This window comes from Bubalus bubalis, chromosome 1, assembly GCF_019923935.1.
Source record: "Bubalus bubalis isolate 160015118507 breed Murrah chromosome 1, NDDB_SH_1, whole genome shotgun sequence".
Classification (NCBI taxonomy): Eukaryota; Metazoa; Chordata; class Mammalia; order Artiodactyla; family Bovidae; genus Bubalus; species Bubalus bubalis.
Window position 1 is genome coordinate 52436777 of NC_059157.1, and position 14960 is coordinate 52451736.

General features: G+C 36.9%; 1 protein-coding gene across 1 annotated transcript in view; it reads left to right on the plus strand.

Moving 5' to 3' along the window:
- Nucleotides 1–13902, plus strand: part of LTN1 (listerin E3 ubiquitin protein ligase 1) — a 58962-nt gene extending 45060 nt beyond the window's left edge. The window contains exons 25-30 of the mRNA XM_006056356.4: nt 1375–1561; nt 5888–6059; nt 7145–7365; nt 8901–9095; nt 10444–10611; nt 11513–13902. Coding sequence (XP_006056418.3) covers nt 1375–1561; nt 5888–6059; nt 7145–7365; nt 8901–9095; nt 10444–10611; nt 11513–11575 — 1006 coding nt within the window. The 3' untranslated portion in view covers nt 11576–13902. The remainder of the gene's footprint in view (nt 1–1374; nt 1562–5887; nt 6060–7144; nt 7366–8900; nt 9096–10443; nt 10612–11512) is intronic.
- Nucleotides 13903–14960: the final 1058 nt, after the last annotated feature.

Here is a 14960-nt window from a genome sequence, read left to right on the forward strand (position 1 = left end):
TTCCAGAAAAACATCTATTTCTGCTTTATTGACTATGCCAAAGCCTTTGACTGTGTGGATCACAAGAAACTGTGGAAAATTCTGAAAGAGATGGGAATACCAGACCACCTGACCTGCCTCTTGAAAAATCTGTATGCAGGTCAGGAAGCAACGGTTAGAACTGGACATGGAACAACAGACTGGTTCCAAATAGGAAAAGGAGTACATCAAAGCTGTATATTGTCATCCTGCGTATTTAACTTATATGCACAGTACATCATGAGAAATGCTGGGCTGGATGAAGCACAAGCTGGAATCAAGATTGCCGGAAGAAATATCAATAACCTCAGATATGCAGATGACACCACCCTTATGGCAGAAAGCGAAGAACTGAAGAGCCTCTTGATGAAGGAGGAGAGTGAAAAAGTTGGCTTAAAGCTCAACATTCAGAAAACGAAGATCATGGCATCTGGTCCCATCACTTCATGGGAAATAGATGGGGAAACAGTGGAAACAGTGGCTGACTTTATTTTGGGGGGCTCTAAAATCACTGCAGATGGTGACTGCAGCCATGAAATTAAAAGACGCTTACTCCTTGGAAGGAAAGTTATGACCAACCTAGACAGCATATTAAAAAACAGGTCTGTGTAGTCAAGGCTATGATTTTTCCAGTTGTCATGTGTGGATGTGAGAGTTGGACTATAAAGAAATTTGAGCACAGAAGAATTGATGCCTTTGAATTGTGGTATTGGAGAAGACTCTTCAGATTCCCTTGAACTGCAAGGAGATCCAACCAGTCCATCCTAAAGGAGATCAGTCCTGAATATTCATTGGAAGGACTGATGTTGAAGCTGAAACTCCAACACTTTGGCCACCTGATGTGAAGAGCTGACTCATTTGAAAAGACCATTATTCTGGGCAAGACTGAAGGCGTGAGGAGAAGGGGATGACAGAGGATGAGATGGTTGCCTGGCACTGACTTAATGGACATGAGTTTGGGTAAACTCCAGGAGTTGGTGATGGACAGGGAGGCCTGGTATGCCATGGTCCATGGGGTTGCAAAGAGTTGAACATGACTGAGCGACCACACTGAACTGAAAAGTTTTTCCTTTAAGTACTAATTTCTAGAGTAAATTTTATAGCATATCTTACATATTTATAAATATGAAAACATGTATATATTTCTATATCATTTTATGCCTTTCAGATTCTATAATTGCCTTTATATAAAATTAAGGGTCAAAATTGAACCTATAAAGGGGAACTTTTAAAATGGTTTTTGGAAAATAGAGGAAGAGAAAGATTTTTCTAAAATGCTTCAAATTTATACATGCTGTCAGTTTGTTAAGGGACAAATTATGAAGAAAACTGTGGTGTTTAATCATTGATTCTTAGGTCGCCACCGGCTGCACTGATGTCTCTTCTTGGCACGCAAGAGGACTTACTAGAAAATGTTTTGGGATGTATTCCTGTTGGACAGATAGTTACTATCAAGCCACTGAGTGAAGACTTCTGTTATGTTCTGGGGTACCTCCTCACTTGGAAATTAATACTTACTTTCTTCAAAGCTGCTTCATCTCAGGTAAATAAAATGAGACCAAAAAAAGTTCTGTCAAAAGTATGTCTCTCTTACTATCTTAAACCCTTTCCTTCCCCTCGTTTTGCAGAAAAATGAGGACATGCCTCACATTTTAATCTGATCTTATCTGGCTCATTGCAGACATTCTGCTAAATTTATTTCTGTCTTTACTTTGTCACCCTCCCACAGCTCTATGCTTGGATCAGTTTTTTTCTAACTGAATGTATCCACCAAGTCTGTTTATTGCAGGAAACCAGGTTTCTATAATTTACTTTTGTGCTATCATAACAGTTTCTAAAGAACCGGATCTTGCTATTTTCTTTTTCCCTTTGGTCAACTTCTGACTTGTGGGAATATCAATGGAAATTCACCTTATTTGAAAATCAGTGTTTAGAGAAAGATCTATGAAATATTACCATATGTAATTCAAGCTGTTATCACTAAATAATGAAAATATCCTATAGTAATTATTTTGCCCAAATTATTTTAGCAGCCACTAGATGTCTCTGTTGTCTCACGTTTAACAAGGAAGCTGGAAAGCTCTGCTCCAGTTTAAAAAATTCTTTTAGACAGATGCCTGCTTTTAAAAAAGTTTCAAACATTGAATCAGTTTAATAAAGTAGGTCACTTCTTTGTCAGGTTAATACAACAAGACTTAAATCGCTACATATTTAAAGTGTGACTAAATATCATGGCATTCATTTTCAATGTGATTTTTCAGAATCCTTAAGTTATAACTTACGTTGTTACTAATAACCCATGTAGTTGTTTAGTCACTTAGTCCTGACTCTTTGCCACCCCATGGACTGTAGCCCATGGGATTCTCTAGGCAAGAGTACTGGAGTGGGTTTTGCTTTCCTTCTCCAGGAGATCTTCCCTGACTGGGGATCAAACCCATGTATCCTGCGATGGCAGGTGGGTTCTTTGCCCCGGAGCCACCAGGAAAGCTCAATAATCTAGTTTCTTGGTACAAATATATCAACATATACATTTTTGCATTTGTTTATCTAAGGAGAAAATGAAATCACAGAGGCAACACTGATCTAGATGTTCAGATTGTTGTATTTATTTTCAGTCTTACCACTTAGGTTTGTGATTTGAGGTTGTCTTAATTCACTGATTATGTATTTCAAGAACTACTTGTTAGGCTTCTGCATTTGTTTCTTAGAATATTGTTGATCTCTAAAAAATTGCAGCATATTGAGGCCTTATATCTAAGAATTTTGGTCTTGTTATGCTCAGATATTAGGAATAATTATATAATTCTTATACGCAGAAATTATGAATACATCATCTTTTTCATTAAGCCAGGGTGGGGGAGGGGCACAATTAGATCAGCATTTATTGAGCCTAGAAGTTGAACTGAACTGTCAACAAGTAAACCATCATAACTCAGTAAATAACAGTAATTAGAAGAATCCTAAAGCAGACCGTTTTTTAAATAAATTTTTGGCCCTTAATCTGGGTTGTTCTTAACATTCGTCTCAAAAGAATTAGTGAATTAAATTGAATTGAAAACAAGTGTGTGTGTGTGTGTGTGTGTGTGTGTGTGTCTGTCTGTGTCTGTGTCTTATAGTTTTGCTGAGATGTATTTCACATATCATCAAATTTGCTTAATTAAAGGATGCAGTTTTGGGGACTCCTCTGGTGGTCCAGTGGTTAAGGCTCTGTGCCTCTACTGCAGGAGGTGCACGTTTGATCCCTGGTCGGGGAACTTCAGATCCCAGTGTGGCCAAAAAAAAAGATAAAGAGTACAGTTTGGTGTTTCTAGTGTATTTACAGAATTGTACACCATCACTGCCATCTAATTTTAGAACATTTTCAGTATCTACACACATCAACACCCAGCTCCCCTCCCAACCCCGCCCCCCCCCAAAAAAAAACACCCTTTACCCACCTGCTGTCCCTTTTCCTTTCAAACCCCCTGGCCACTGGCAACCACTAGTCTATTTTCTGTCTCTATGATTTGCCCACTGTGGACTTTTCACATACATGGCCTTTTGTATCTGGCTTATTTCTTATAGCACAATGGTTTCAAGGTTCGTTCATAATGCAGCGTCTGTTACTATGCATTGTTTTTTATGTCTGAAAAATAGTTCATTGTGTGACTATAACACATTTTGCTTATCAAGTCATCCAATGGGCATTTAGGTTGCTTCTACTTTTTGCCTATTGTGAATAAAGCTGCTATGAAGGCTTATGCCTTAGTTTTTGTGTGTACGTTTATTTTCATTTCTCTTGTGTTGTATACCTATGAGTGGGACTGCTGGCTAGTAGACATGTGTTTTTTAAAAGCCCATTGATATATGCAATACATTTTTTAAAAAATTTTACTTTCCTTCCAACTTTTTATTTTGAAAAATATTCAGATTTACAGAGATGGTAGACAGCAGACATCATGATGCTTTGCCAAAAGTATTTAAACATGAATATCCTAGAAATGGCTTTCCCAGATGGTGCAGTGGTAAAGAATCTGCCTGCCAACACAGGAGGCACAAGAGACTCGGGTTTGATCCCTGGGTCAGGAAGATCTACTGGAGTAGGAAATGGCAGCCCATTCCAGTATTCTTACCTGGGAAATCTCATGGACAGAGGAGCCTGGCCAGCTACAGTCCATGGGGTCACAAAGAGTCAGACATAACCGAGCACACATTTACATACACATAAACTCCTAAGATAAGAACATGTTTATCATAAATGTAATACAGATATTACACTTTAATTTTGATGCAATAATATTATCTAATTTGTATTTAAAATTTGCCCCCTAAAAAAATAAAAATTTCCCATTTTTCCCAGTAATGTCCTTTATAGTTTTATTTCCTTTTCTATTGAGAATTCAGTCAAGGATTATGTTTGTATTTGTCTATCATATTTCCTTAGCTTATAATTCCTCTGCTTTTCTTGCTTGTCATTCACCAAGTCAGTTATTTTGTAAACTGTCTTCCAGTTGGGATTTGTCTGATAGTTTTCTCGTAGTTATATTCTAGTTATTTTTCAGCAAGGGGATTTATTGCACGGTGGGTGCTGTGTTTTCACGGTCACCTTAGGAGCACAAAATATCGTGTGTCCTCTTATTTGGCGATGTTAAGTTTGGTTACTTGGTAAAAGTAGTGTCCTCCAGATTTCTTCGTGGTCAATTTTTTAAGAATCCCAAATGCCAAATCCTATGGCTTGATCTTTGTATTTGAGCATTCATTGTGTCCAGAAAATGGTGTCTGTGTACTCTGAGGAGACAATATGGCATAGTGGAAAAAGTAATTTTAAAACAGGTACAAATACCAAAGAACTGCAAGGTAAATATGAACAAATGAAAACTACATTATTGAGGAACGAGTTTCTAAAGCACATGTCTCATGTAGATACCTGTAGTATACCCAGTGGTGCCAGATTTTTCCTATTTTTAAGAAAGAAAGCAGAAAAAAAAGGCATATTATTATGTGAAATTTCTTGATTTATAAAACAACTCCAGGACGTTTTGAGCCAGCGGATTGTGCTGTCATAAAGGGATGCTGGAATGTTTGGTATAGGGTGAGAGCAGCCATAGCAATGGGATTAGTTTTGAGCAGAATTTGAAAGATTAGAGATTGTGGTGTGGAAGATTTGGGAGGAGAATGAGTGAAGCATCTGTGGGCAGTGGCAAATAGATTTTTCTCAGCTCAGACTCCCAAGTGGCAGTGAACTTACCAACAGGAGACAGTTTGAGAAAGATGTTAGAGGCATATGTCTAGTAACGAAGGGGTGGTGAGAACTTCTGCTAGTGTATGAGAGGGGGAGCAGTGTCATCAGACGGCCCGCCTGGAGAGGGACACTGTGCCATGTATTTTGTAGGACTCTTCCATGTCATTCTCAGTGTTCAGGTAAATGCATTTTTTCATTGTGTTGCTGCTGCTAAGTCACTTCAGTCATGTCCGACTCTGTGCGACCCCATAGACGGCAGCCCACCAGGCTCCCCTGTCCCTGGGATTTTCCAGGCAAGAACACTGGAGTGCGTTGCCATTTCCTTCTCCATTCATTGTGTTCTTGTACTATATATGTATATACACACACACATATATACATTGTACTATATATATAGGTAATATATATATATATATTTTAAAATATTTATTTATTTATTTGGCTGTGCTGGATCTTAGTTGCAGCATGTGGGATCTAGTTTCCCCGACCAGGGATCACACCTGGGCCCCCTGCATAGGGAGGACGGAGTCTCAGCCGCTGGACCACTCCCAGGGAAGTCCCAATCTGTTTATACTTTAATTCGTTCCAAGTCTGCTGAATGTCCTATTTAATTGGGTTTACTAACAAAAATTCTCTCATTTCCACCAGCTTCGAGCTCTGTATTCAATGTACCTTCGAAAAACAAAAAGTTTGAATAAATTGCTTTATCACCTGTTCAGGCTTATGCCAGAAAATCCAGCCTTTGCAGAGACAGCCGTTGAGCTCTCCAATAAGGACCCTCGAACTTTCTTTACAGAAGAGCTCCAGTTGGGTATTAGAGGTCAGTATGATGTGTGTGTGTATTTCTTCCCGGGGACGAGGCTCAACTCAGGTTGTATGACTCTTTACCATGAGGACATGGAGAGTAACCCCAAATGTGGGTCCCCTCTATGACATTGTTGAAGTGCCAGATTTTCCCTATTTCTCTACATAGAATAAGTAATTAGATCTTATGGTTAAAGTTCTTAGGAATTTAATTCATGTTTGAAGCTTAGTTTCTAGATTACTGTTATCTTTTACTCTGTAGACAATAATGTTTTGTAGGCCCGTGGATGGTCTTCTGTTGGGGAAACGAAGATGAGTAAAATGTATTATTTTTTCACTCCGGGAGCTCACATTTTAGTTGAAGGGGTAGACGTGCATGCATCTAGCTACGCCTCAGTGTTAAAAAGGATTTCCTGAGAATAGGAATTGTTTTAAATGCCTTGGAGATCTGAGGTTGGAGCTTTGTCTTGTGGGTAGTACAGTAGGACTCTAGAACTTCTGCATAACACATCAGTGAGCTCTGGGGAAAGTAAAGGCCGCCAGTTTTTTTTTCATAATTTGGGGCTTCCCTGGCAGTCCAGATGGTAAAGCCTCTGCCTGCAATGCAGGAGACCCAGGTTTGATCCCTGGGTTGGGAAGATCCCCTGGAGAAGGGAATGGCAACCCACTCCAGTACTCTTGCCTGGAAAATCCCATGGATGGAAGAGCCTGGTAGGCTGCAGTGCATGTGGTCTCAAAGAGTCGGACATGACTGAGCGACTTCACTTCCACTTTCATAAGAAAAAAAATCTTTAATTTTTCCTCCTCTTTGAAGTGTGTGTGCTTCATTTTATTTGTGATCTTCCCTGCAAAATAGTGCTATTTGGGGGCAGATTTTTCCATATCCTTCAAGATCTTCTTTCTACCATTCTAATTGTTCATTTTGAATGTGGGAGAAAAAGCTAATATTCTACAGAGTTCTGGTTTCCTTGGCATGTCTGTTCTATGAGCTCTAGCGCTAGTGTTAAGGAACTGAAAATGATTTTCCAAGGAAAGTACTCATATTAGTGTGTTCTGTGTAAGAGATACATGTTACTAACGAAGAATTTGTTTTTTCCTCAGATACCTCAGCTCTTCCCTACCATATTCCACACTTGGCTTGTTCAGTCTATCACATGACATTAAAAGACTTGCCAGCCATGGTTAGGCTGTGGTGGAACAGTAGTGAGAAGCGTGTGTTCAATATCGTAGATAGATTTACCAGCAAGTATGTTAGCAGTGTTCTTTCTTTTCAAGAAATATCTTCTGTGCAAACAAGTACACAGCTGTTTAATGGCATGACGGTTAGTATTATCTTGAATTTTTTTCTAGAAAAGTTGTCTCAGTATTGGTTATGCCTATCCGTTGTAGTCAGTATGATCACAATTGTAGCTCTTGGTTCAGAAATTAAAGAAATTGTCTATTTTCTGATTCTTGGACATCAGATCTCAAAGTAATGCATCGATTGAAGTGATGTTATAATTTCATTTACCTATGCTAAATAGTTTTTGAACATTCATTAGTTAATTCAAAATATACATTGGAATACCTATAGATGCCAGGCGCTTTGTGCCAGTCACCTGCAAAATAGACAGCTTAGAAGGGTCTCATTCCTGTCGTGTAATAACATACAGTCCGATAAAGGAAAGAGGGTGATATTGGTAATGTATTTTGCATTGGAGACTGGAAAGTGGCACATTAAGAGGAAGAGTGTTCTGCAGTCAGGGTGGGAAAAGGTCATCCGGCTTGGGGGCCTAGGTAAGACTTGATGGAGGTGGGGGTTATTTTGAGGTTGGCAGGATGCTGCTGTGGGTTACAGCATTTAATATAGAGAAAACAGCACAGCAAAAGCAAAAAGTTTGAAGATGAGAATGTATTAATAATTTCTGTGATTGCTTAAGAAATAATGAGTAGCCCAGTATTCATATAGAGTAGTTTTCATGAAGGTAAATAGAGAACAGATGGCTTCTGTGATGAATTGAGTCCATACTGGAAAAGGCATCAACTGACATTCTAAAATATTTAGTGCTGTGTAGCCACTGTATTTTTTCTTCTGAGGCAGTGACGGTGTCAGAGTTAAACAGTGAAATTGTTCTGACTGAAGTCCTACAGCATGGGCTGCTGGTGCGGGGCGTGGGTTCACGTGAGTAGTTAGAGAGGCTCATAAGGTGTAGACATTATGAGGAGGGCCTGCGGGAAACAGTGAGACTAGTCCTTAAAAGGGGAGGGATGTGAGAAATTCTGTGGTGATTTAACCAAACTTACAGCTAATTAATATCTGAAAGAGAAATTTAAGATGATGCTACACTTTATAGCATAGAATACTAAAGTCAGAAGAATTAATTTTTAAAGGATGGTGATTTGTATTCTCTGTTGAGTTTGCAGTGCTAGGAAGAAAATCAAGATCAGGTATAAATATTCTGGCAGTTGATGGTTGGTTCTAAAGCTCAGGGGAATTCTGTGGTAGGGATAGACTTGGAAGACATCTAAATAGAAGTGATATTTGATACACTGACTTTGGAAGAGAAGGGATAATTAATAATAACCCATTCTATACACTTCTATTCAAAAACTACAATATGATAAACCTAGTATAATAAAAACATACTTTTTCAGTGCATTTCTTTTTAAAACATCTTTGTCATAACATCACTATGAAACATGTCAGCTATTTGAATCTATTTCTTAAATATCTCACATTAGATAAGTGAATATGTTTAACCCGTGTTTTGTTTGAATGAGGACTGGCTGCTATCTGTCAACCTGTCAAGATGGTTTTTGAATAAAAGGGAAGAAAAGAAAATTGGCAAAAAAAAAAATTACTTTTCATGTGTTGCAGGTTAAAGCTCGAGCTACTACTCGAGAAGTCATGGCCACTTACAGTATTGAGGATATAGTGATTGAACTTATAATACAGCTGCCTTCAAATTATCCATTGGGCTCAATAACAGTGGAAAGTGGGAAAAGAGTTGGAGTGGCCGTGCAGCAGTGGCGAAACTGGATGCTTCAGCTGAGCACTTACCTTACCCATCAAGTAAGTGTCCACATACATGCTTGTTAGGCTTTATGAACTAGAGAGAAGTCGCTGCTTTACTGTGTGAAAGGGCAGTAAAACTTTCTCTCTTCTGCTTAAGTAGAAATGGATACTATATTTTGTTGAATCTGACAAAGGTCCATATAGTCAAGGCTATGGTTTTTCCAGTAGTCATTATGGATGTGAGAGTTGGACCAATAAGAAAGGTTGAGAACTGAAGAATTGATGCTTTTGAACTGTGGTCCTGGCGAAGACTATTGAGACTCCCTTGGACTGCAAGGAGATCAAACTAATCAATCCTAAAGGAAATCAGTCCTGAATATTCATTGGAAGGACTGATGCTGAAGCTGACGCTCCCATACTTTGGCCACCTGATGCAAAGAACCAACTCATTTGAATAGACCCTGATGCTGGGAAAGATTGAGGGCAGGAGGAGAAGGGGACGACAGAGGATGAGATGGTTGGATGGCATCACCGACTCGATGGACATGAGTTTGAGCAAGCTCCAGGAGTTGGTGATGGACAAGGAAGCCTGGCATGCTCCAGTCCACGGTTTAACAGAGTCAGATACGACTGAAACAGATATATGTCTAAATTATTTGACCCTGCCAAGCTTATTTTAATTTTTAAGGCTCTGTAGCGTTTTTCCTTGGTGTTTGAAAAGAATCGACTCTTCTTCATTGACCCTGTAGGTGTTATAGAACAATACCTGGTATTAAAGTTGAGAGGGAATCTTTTTGTAAGTCTCGGACAGCTGAATGTCTTCTGAGCTACTTTTACTTTTAACATTTCACCTCTCCTCCTGTGGTTAGAGAAATCCCAGTACTTTCAAAGACCTTTTTGCATTTTAAACAAATTGTTAAGTCTTCTCTAGTTTTGTTTGCACCTTCTCTAGTTTTTGTTTGTCAGGCATTCTATAGTACAGGAAAAGTATGTTAAAACAAGTCTATTCACTAGTATTGTAGAGCTGGAACAAATCAGCATTTGAGTAGGTGAGATAGTTAATCTCATCATTTTTAGTTAAAAGTTAGGAGAACTGATCCAAACAACTTAATTATTTAAAAAGTTTCATCAAATAACAAGCTAAGACTATAAAAATTGAAAATTGGGTCAGAAGCCTTTCATTCAAGTCGACATTTAAGGAAGAAACATACCTGGTTCCTAAAACGTGGGAGGTCATTTTGAAAACCAGTATTCATAAAATTTAGAATTGTGATATAGCCAAGCAGATTGATTCTCTTCTCTCCAGATTATAATACAATTTTAAAATTTGTGAAATTGAATAAAGATAATATTGGTGATTTAAAGTGTGTATTTATTTATTTATTTATTTTTTCCTTGTTAACAGAATGGAAGTATTATGGAAGGCTTAGCATTATGGAAAAATAATGTAGACAAACGTTTTGAGGGTGTTGAAGATTGCATGATTTGTTTCTCAGTCATTCACGGTTTCAACTATTCTCTTCCCAAAAAAGCCTGTAGAACATGCAAAAAAAAGTTCCATTCAGCTTGTTTGGTAAGTCTAAAGAGAAACTAGCTTATTTATATCTTACATATATTAATATTATATATGGATGATATCTAACCTTAGAAAACTGTGGATGTTAAACTCTTAATTGTGGTTAATGGGAGACATATTAAAAATGATTTTTCAAAATCTGTAAAATAAAATTAGTAATTTACTGAGACTGGTGGCATCAAAGCACTTTAATAAATGGAAGTTTCTAAAATAGCTCTTGGCACTTAAAAAATGGATGGCTTTGTAAGAGGTATACGGTAAAGGAGACTGAACAAATTGGAACTGAGAGCTGTCTGGCATCAGAGCTTTTTGCTCTGTTCAGACATCATAAAGGAAATCTCACTGTGCTCAGTCCATCCCAGCAGCTTTCTTTACACTCCTCCGTTTTTGTGAGCGTGAGCCTGAGTGCAGAGAACCACTGGCCTTTGGAAGGAGCACTGAGCCGTGTTGATTTGGAGATGAATGTAAAGAACAGACATTTCAGTAGTCTCCCTTTTCTTACTTTAATCATTTTAAAGTTACTTTAGTCTGCAAAGCACCAGCTTGCTGGCCTGAGTTCCAGTTTTCTCATCTGTAAAATGGAGATAATAATACTTTTCTGAAGGCTGTTGAAAGGATTAAAAGAAGAAGATTTATGTAAAACCTACCACTATTTAAATGGAATATGCAAAGCTGAGCATCATTGTTCAATAAAGGATTGCTGTATTCATCTTGTTTTATTTTTTAAAAAAGATAATATTGTCTTTTCAACTTGGCCAGTTTGATAAGAAACATTTGCTTTAACTTCCATTTTGTGTAATTACTAAAGTAAATTTTTATATTAAAAAATTGTTACTTTAGACGTATATGTAAAATGGCAGTGTAAAAAGTTTTTAACACTTAGATTTTTCTTTTTCAGTACAAATGGTTTACATCCAGCAACAAATCCACTTGTCCACTTTGTCGCGAGACCTTTTTCTGAGATTTTTTTTTTTCCCCCTCAATGGAATTGATCCCTGAAGAAATTCAAGCAAAGGCGGTGGATTTGGATTCATCTTGAAGTGCTGATGTGAGGAGGCAGCTGAGCATTACTTTCAAATAGGGCCTTCTCTGGAAAATTATTTTTGTTCATGTAATGATCCTAAAATCAGGTTTACTTATCTTTAGATTGCTTTGTAAATGTTTGGAAACCTTTTCTTTTACATAAAAATATTACATATTGGAGAGAAAAATATTTATATTAATAGTTTAATCGCTTTGTACATTTAAAAATAAATGTGGAAAAACCCTAAAGTACAGAGTGGGAATTGGTGAAAGCATTGCACAAGTGTATTATACTGATAAACTCATTCAGTTAGTTTATCTATGTTTAGAACAGTCCGAGTGAGGTAATGAATTGAGAGGGTTGATTTACATCCACAGATATTTTGAGACTTATTTATTAGTTACAACAACAAAAGTAATTAGTATTCTGATATTTGTAGATTATTTTAATGATAAAATGACATTAAGCTATTAATATAGCTTATCTTAAGCTATTTAAAGCATGCTCTGAAAGCCTGTGTAAAAGAGTATAAACTGAACTTTAAGGTGCCTCCATTTACTAAGGGTTTTGAAATTCAGAAAATTAAATTCAGAACACTGACCTTTTTACTGTAAAAGAATTTCCTTGTGCTAGTGAAATTTGGATTGCAGACGTGTCAGTGAATTTATTACTCAGTTGCAGTGAGTCTCCAGAGGGTGAGAATTTGAGAGAAACAGAAGTCACCTTATTTTATTCATGAAGCAGAGTGGTTTCTATTCTTCTGTCAAGAGCAAAGAAATAGTTATTTCTGAAACTCAAGAGTGGTGGAAGAAGCAAAAAATATAAAAACATTGTAGGAGGCTTTAAATTTTGTAAGCAAATTTTGCTATTCTTACTGGTCAGAATTACACTAAATTAGAGAGAGTTGAGGGGAGCTAATTTTTTCTAGCCTTCATAAGTGCGAGTTAGACATTTTAATACTAAGTATAATTCAGTATAACAGGCTGAAATGAGGTAGGTGAAGACCTGAGTTTTGCTACAGCATTACTGCCCTTAAAAACTGTGCCCAAAATATAAAAGTGTGAAAGTTTGGAACTTGGAATAATTTTATTGCAGTCTTCCATCACATGGGAAATAATTAACCTATCTCATTGCAAGGTTACGTGAAGACTCAGCTAATCATCTCTATTGCAAATGTTTAATTGGCAAAAAGCAACTCATGTTAAATAAAATTACTGTATACTATCAGCTGGGTAAAACGGTTATTATTGAAATAATATGAATGTGGTCAGAGCATTGTAGTGGAGACTGAAGTATTCTGCGTGAGTTAAAGATCTTGAGTTGTATTGTAGATGCAGTGTCCTGCCCAGTTTTATCTGTCTCCTAAAATTTTCTCTGTAGTATTTATTACCTTATAGCCTTAGGCTCAAGGAATACAGATAGCAAAATTCTACTACCTCTTCTTCACCCCTTTCTTAAAATATTCTCTCTTTTTCCTATGTCTCTCTCTGACATAGTAAACCCAAAAGATTGTGTTACTCCTCTGTGAAAATTACACACTTTTCCTTTAAAATTGTTTTATAGTAAGGCTTTGTTTATAACTTTTCCAGTATTGGTACATCTTGCTTCTGACCCGTACCCCAAGTAGAAAAGAAAAGGGAATAATGGAGCATTGTTTTTCCACATTATTCTTCAGGGCATCAGGTTCTCCGGTGAAAGAGTATAATTAAGTGAGATGCCTACTCGTCATACTTAGGACACTTGGCACATTTCTTTTAGACTTGTAAATACAAATGTAAAGCTTGTTATTGTTTATACATTAAAGAAGAAGCTTTCCAAAATAAAACTGAAATTCAGAATATCACATTATAATTAAAGTTTGTTTATATAGCTTTGACAACTCGAGAGCATCCCTTAAAATTCTAGCATTAAGGACATTTTAAAATTGCATGAAATTCAGAGCCCATTAGTAAAATTGTTAATTTAAAGCCCTGATGTAAATTGCAAATTTTAGAATTTATTTTTAACTCTTATTTATCACATGCTGTAATGTATGTATATAAGTTTCTGTGGCTTAAAGCAATGTCATTACTTGAGTTTGTGTGGTGTGAATAATTATTTGATTGTTAATACCATATGTGCCCATTAAAATTCTTTTTAATTGCAAAATATTTCAAATATACATAACTAATAATAATATAAATGCCCTTGTACTCTTCATAAACTATTTTGCCATATTTGCTTCTGATTTTTAAAGAAATAAAATGTTACTCTTTTGTACTCTTCCCTGAGACCATCTCCTCCTTCCCTCATTGGTGCTCACCCACCCTCCTGAAGTTGGTATGACTCCTTCCTGCTTAAGATTTTATATTTTTACCACGTTTCTGTCCATAAATAATACAGCAGTTTTTCAAAATTTTGTGATGTGTTCTTTTGTAGTTTCCCTTTTCGTTCAACATTACTGCTGTTTTGTATCACTATGGCAGTTTGCTTATCATTTCGCTCACTGATGGTCATTTCAGTTGTTACTCTTTGCCCTTTTGAACAGCGCTGCCAGTGGACACTCTTGATAATATTTTCTTATGCAGATGAAACGTGCTAGGTATTCTGAACACATGCCCCCAAATGGAATTTCAGGTAATAGATATTCTGATTTTAGATATGTGCTCTGTGACTTTGTTGTTGTTCAGTCGCTAAGTTGTGTCTGACTCTTACATGTTGACAGATTGCTCTCCAAAGTGGCGTGTAAGTTTGTGCTCTCAAAGGCAGTACAAGAGGATTCTGGTTTTCCCAGGTCATCACCAAAACACTTAGTCTTATCACTTTTAAAGTTTTCCAGTCAGAGCTGTGAGATAGTAGCTCTTTGTTTTCATTTGTATTTCCCTGGCTACCATGAATCTTAGCTTTATTCCATATGTTTATTGGTCCTTATTTTGTGAATATATCATCTGTATGCCTGTTTTCCTTGCAGATTGCACGTTATGGATCCTAATGTTTTATCTCTTACAGGGATTCTGGCAGGTGGCTTGACATTAACATGGTCTTTGGCTGTCTGTAATTATACAGAATTTTTCAGTTAAATTTAGTCAGATTGATCATTCTTTTCCTTTATGACTGAGGCTTTTCTGTGTTAGTTTTTAAAAACTGGTTCCTTCCCTGAGGTTTAAAAATATATATGTGTATATTACATATTTTGTTCTAAAAGTTACGAATTTCAACATATACCTAATTTACCTGAAACGCAATTTTGTGACTGTTAGCTAGAAATCCTATCCCATATTGGTAGCCAGTTTTCATAATATTATTTATTAAATAGTCTATCCATTACCCTTTGACTTCACAG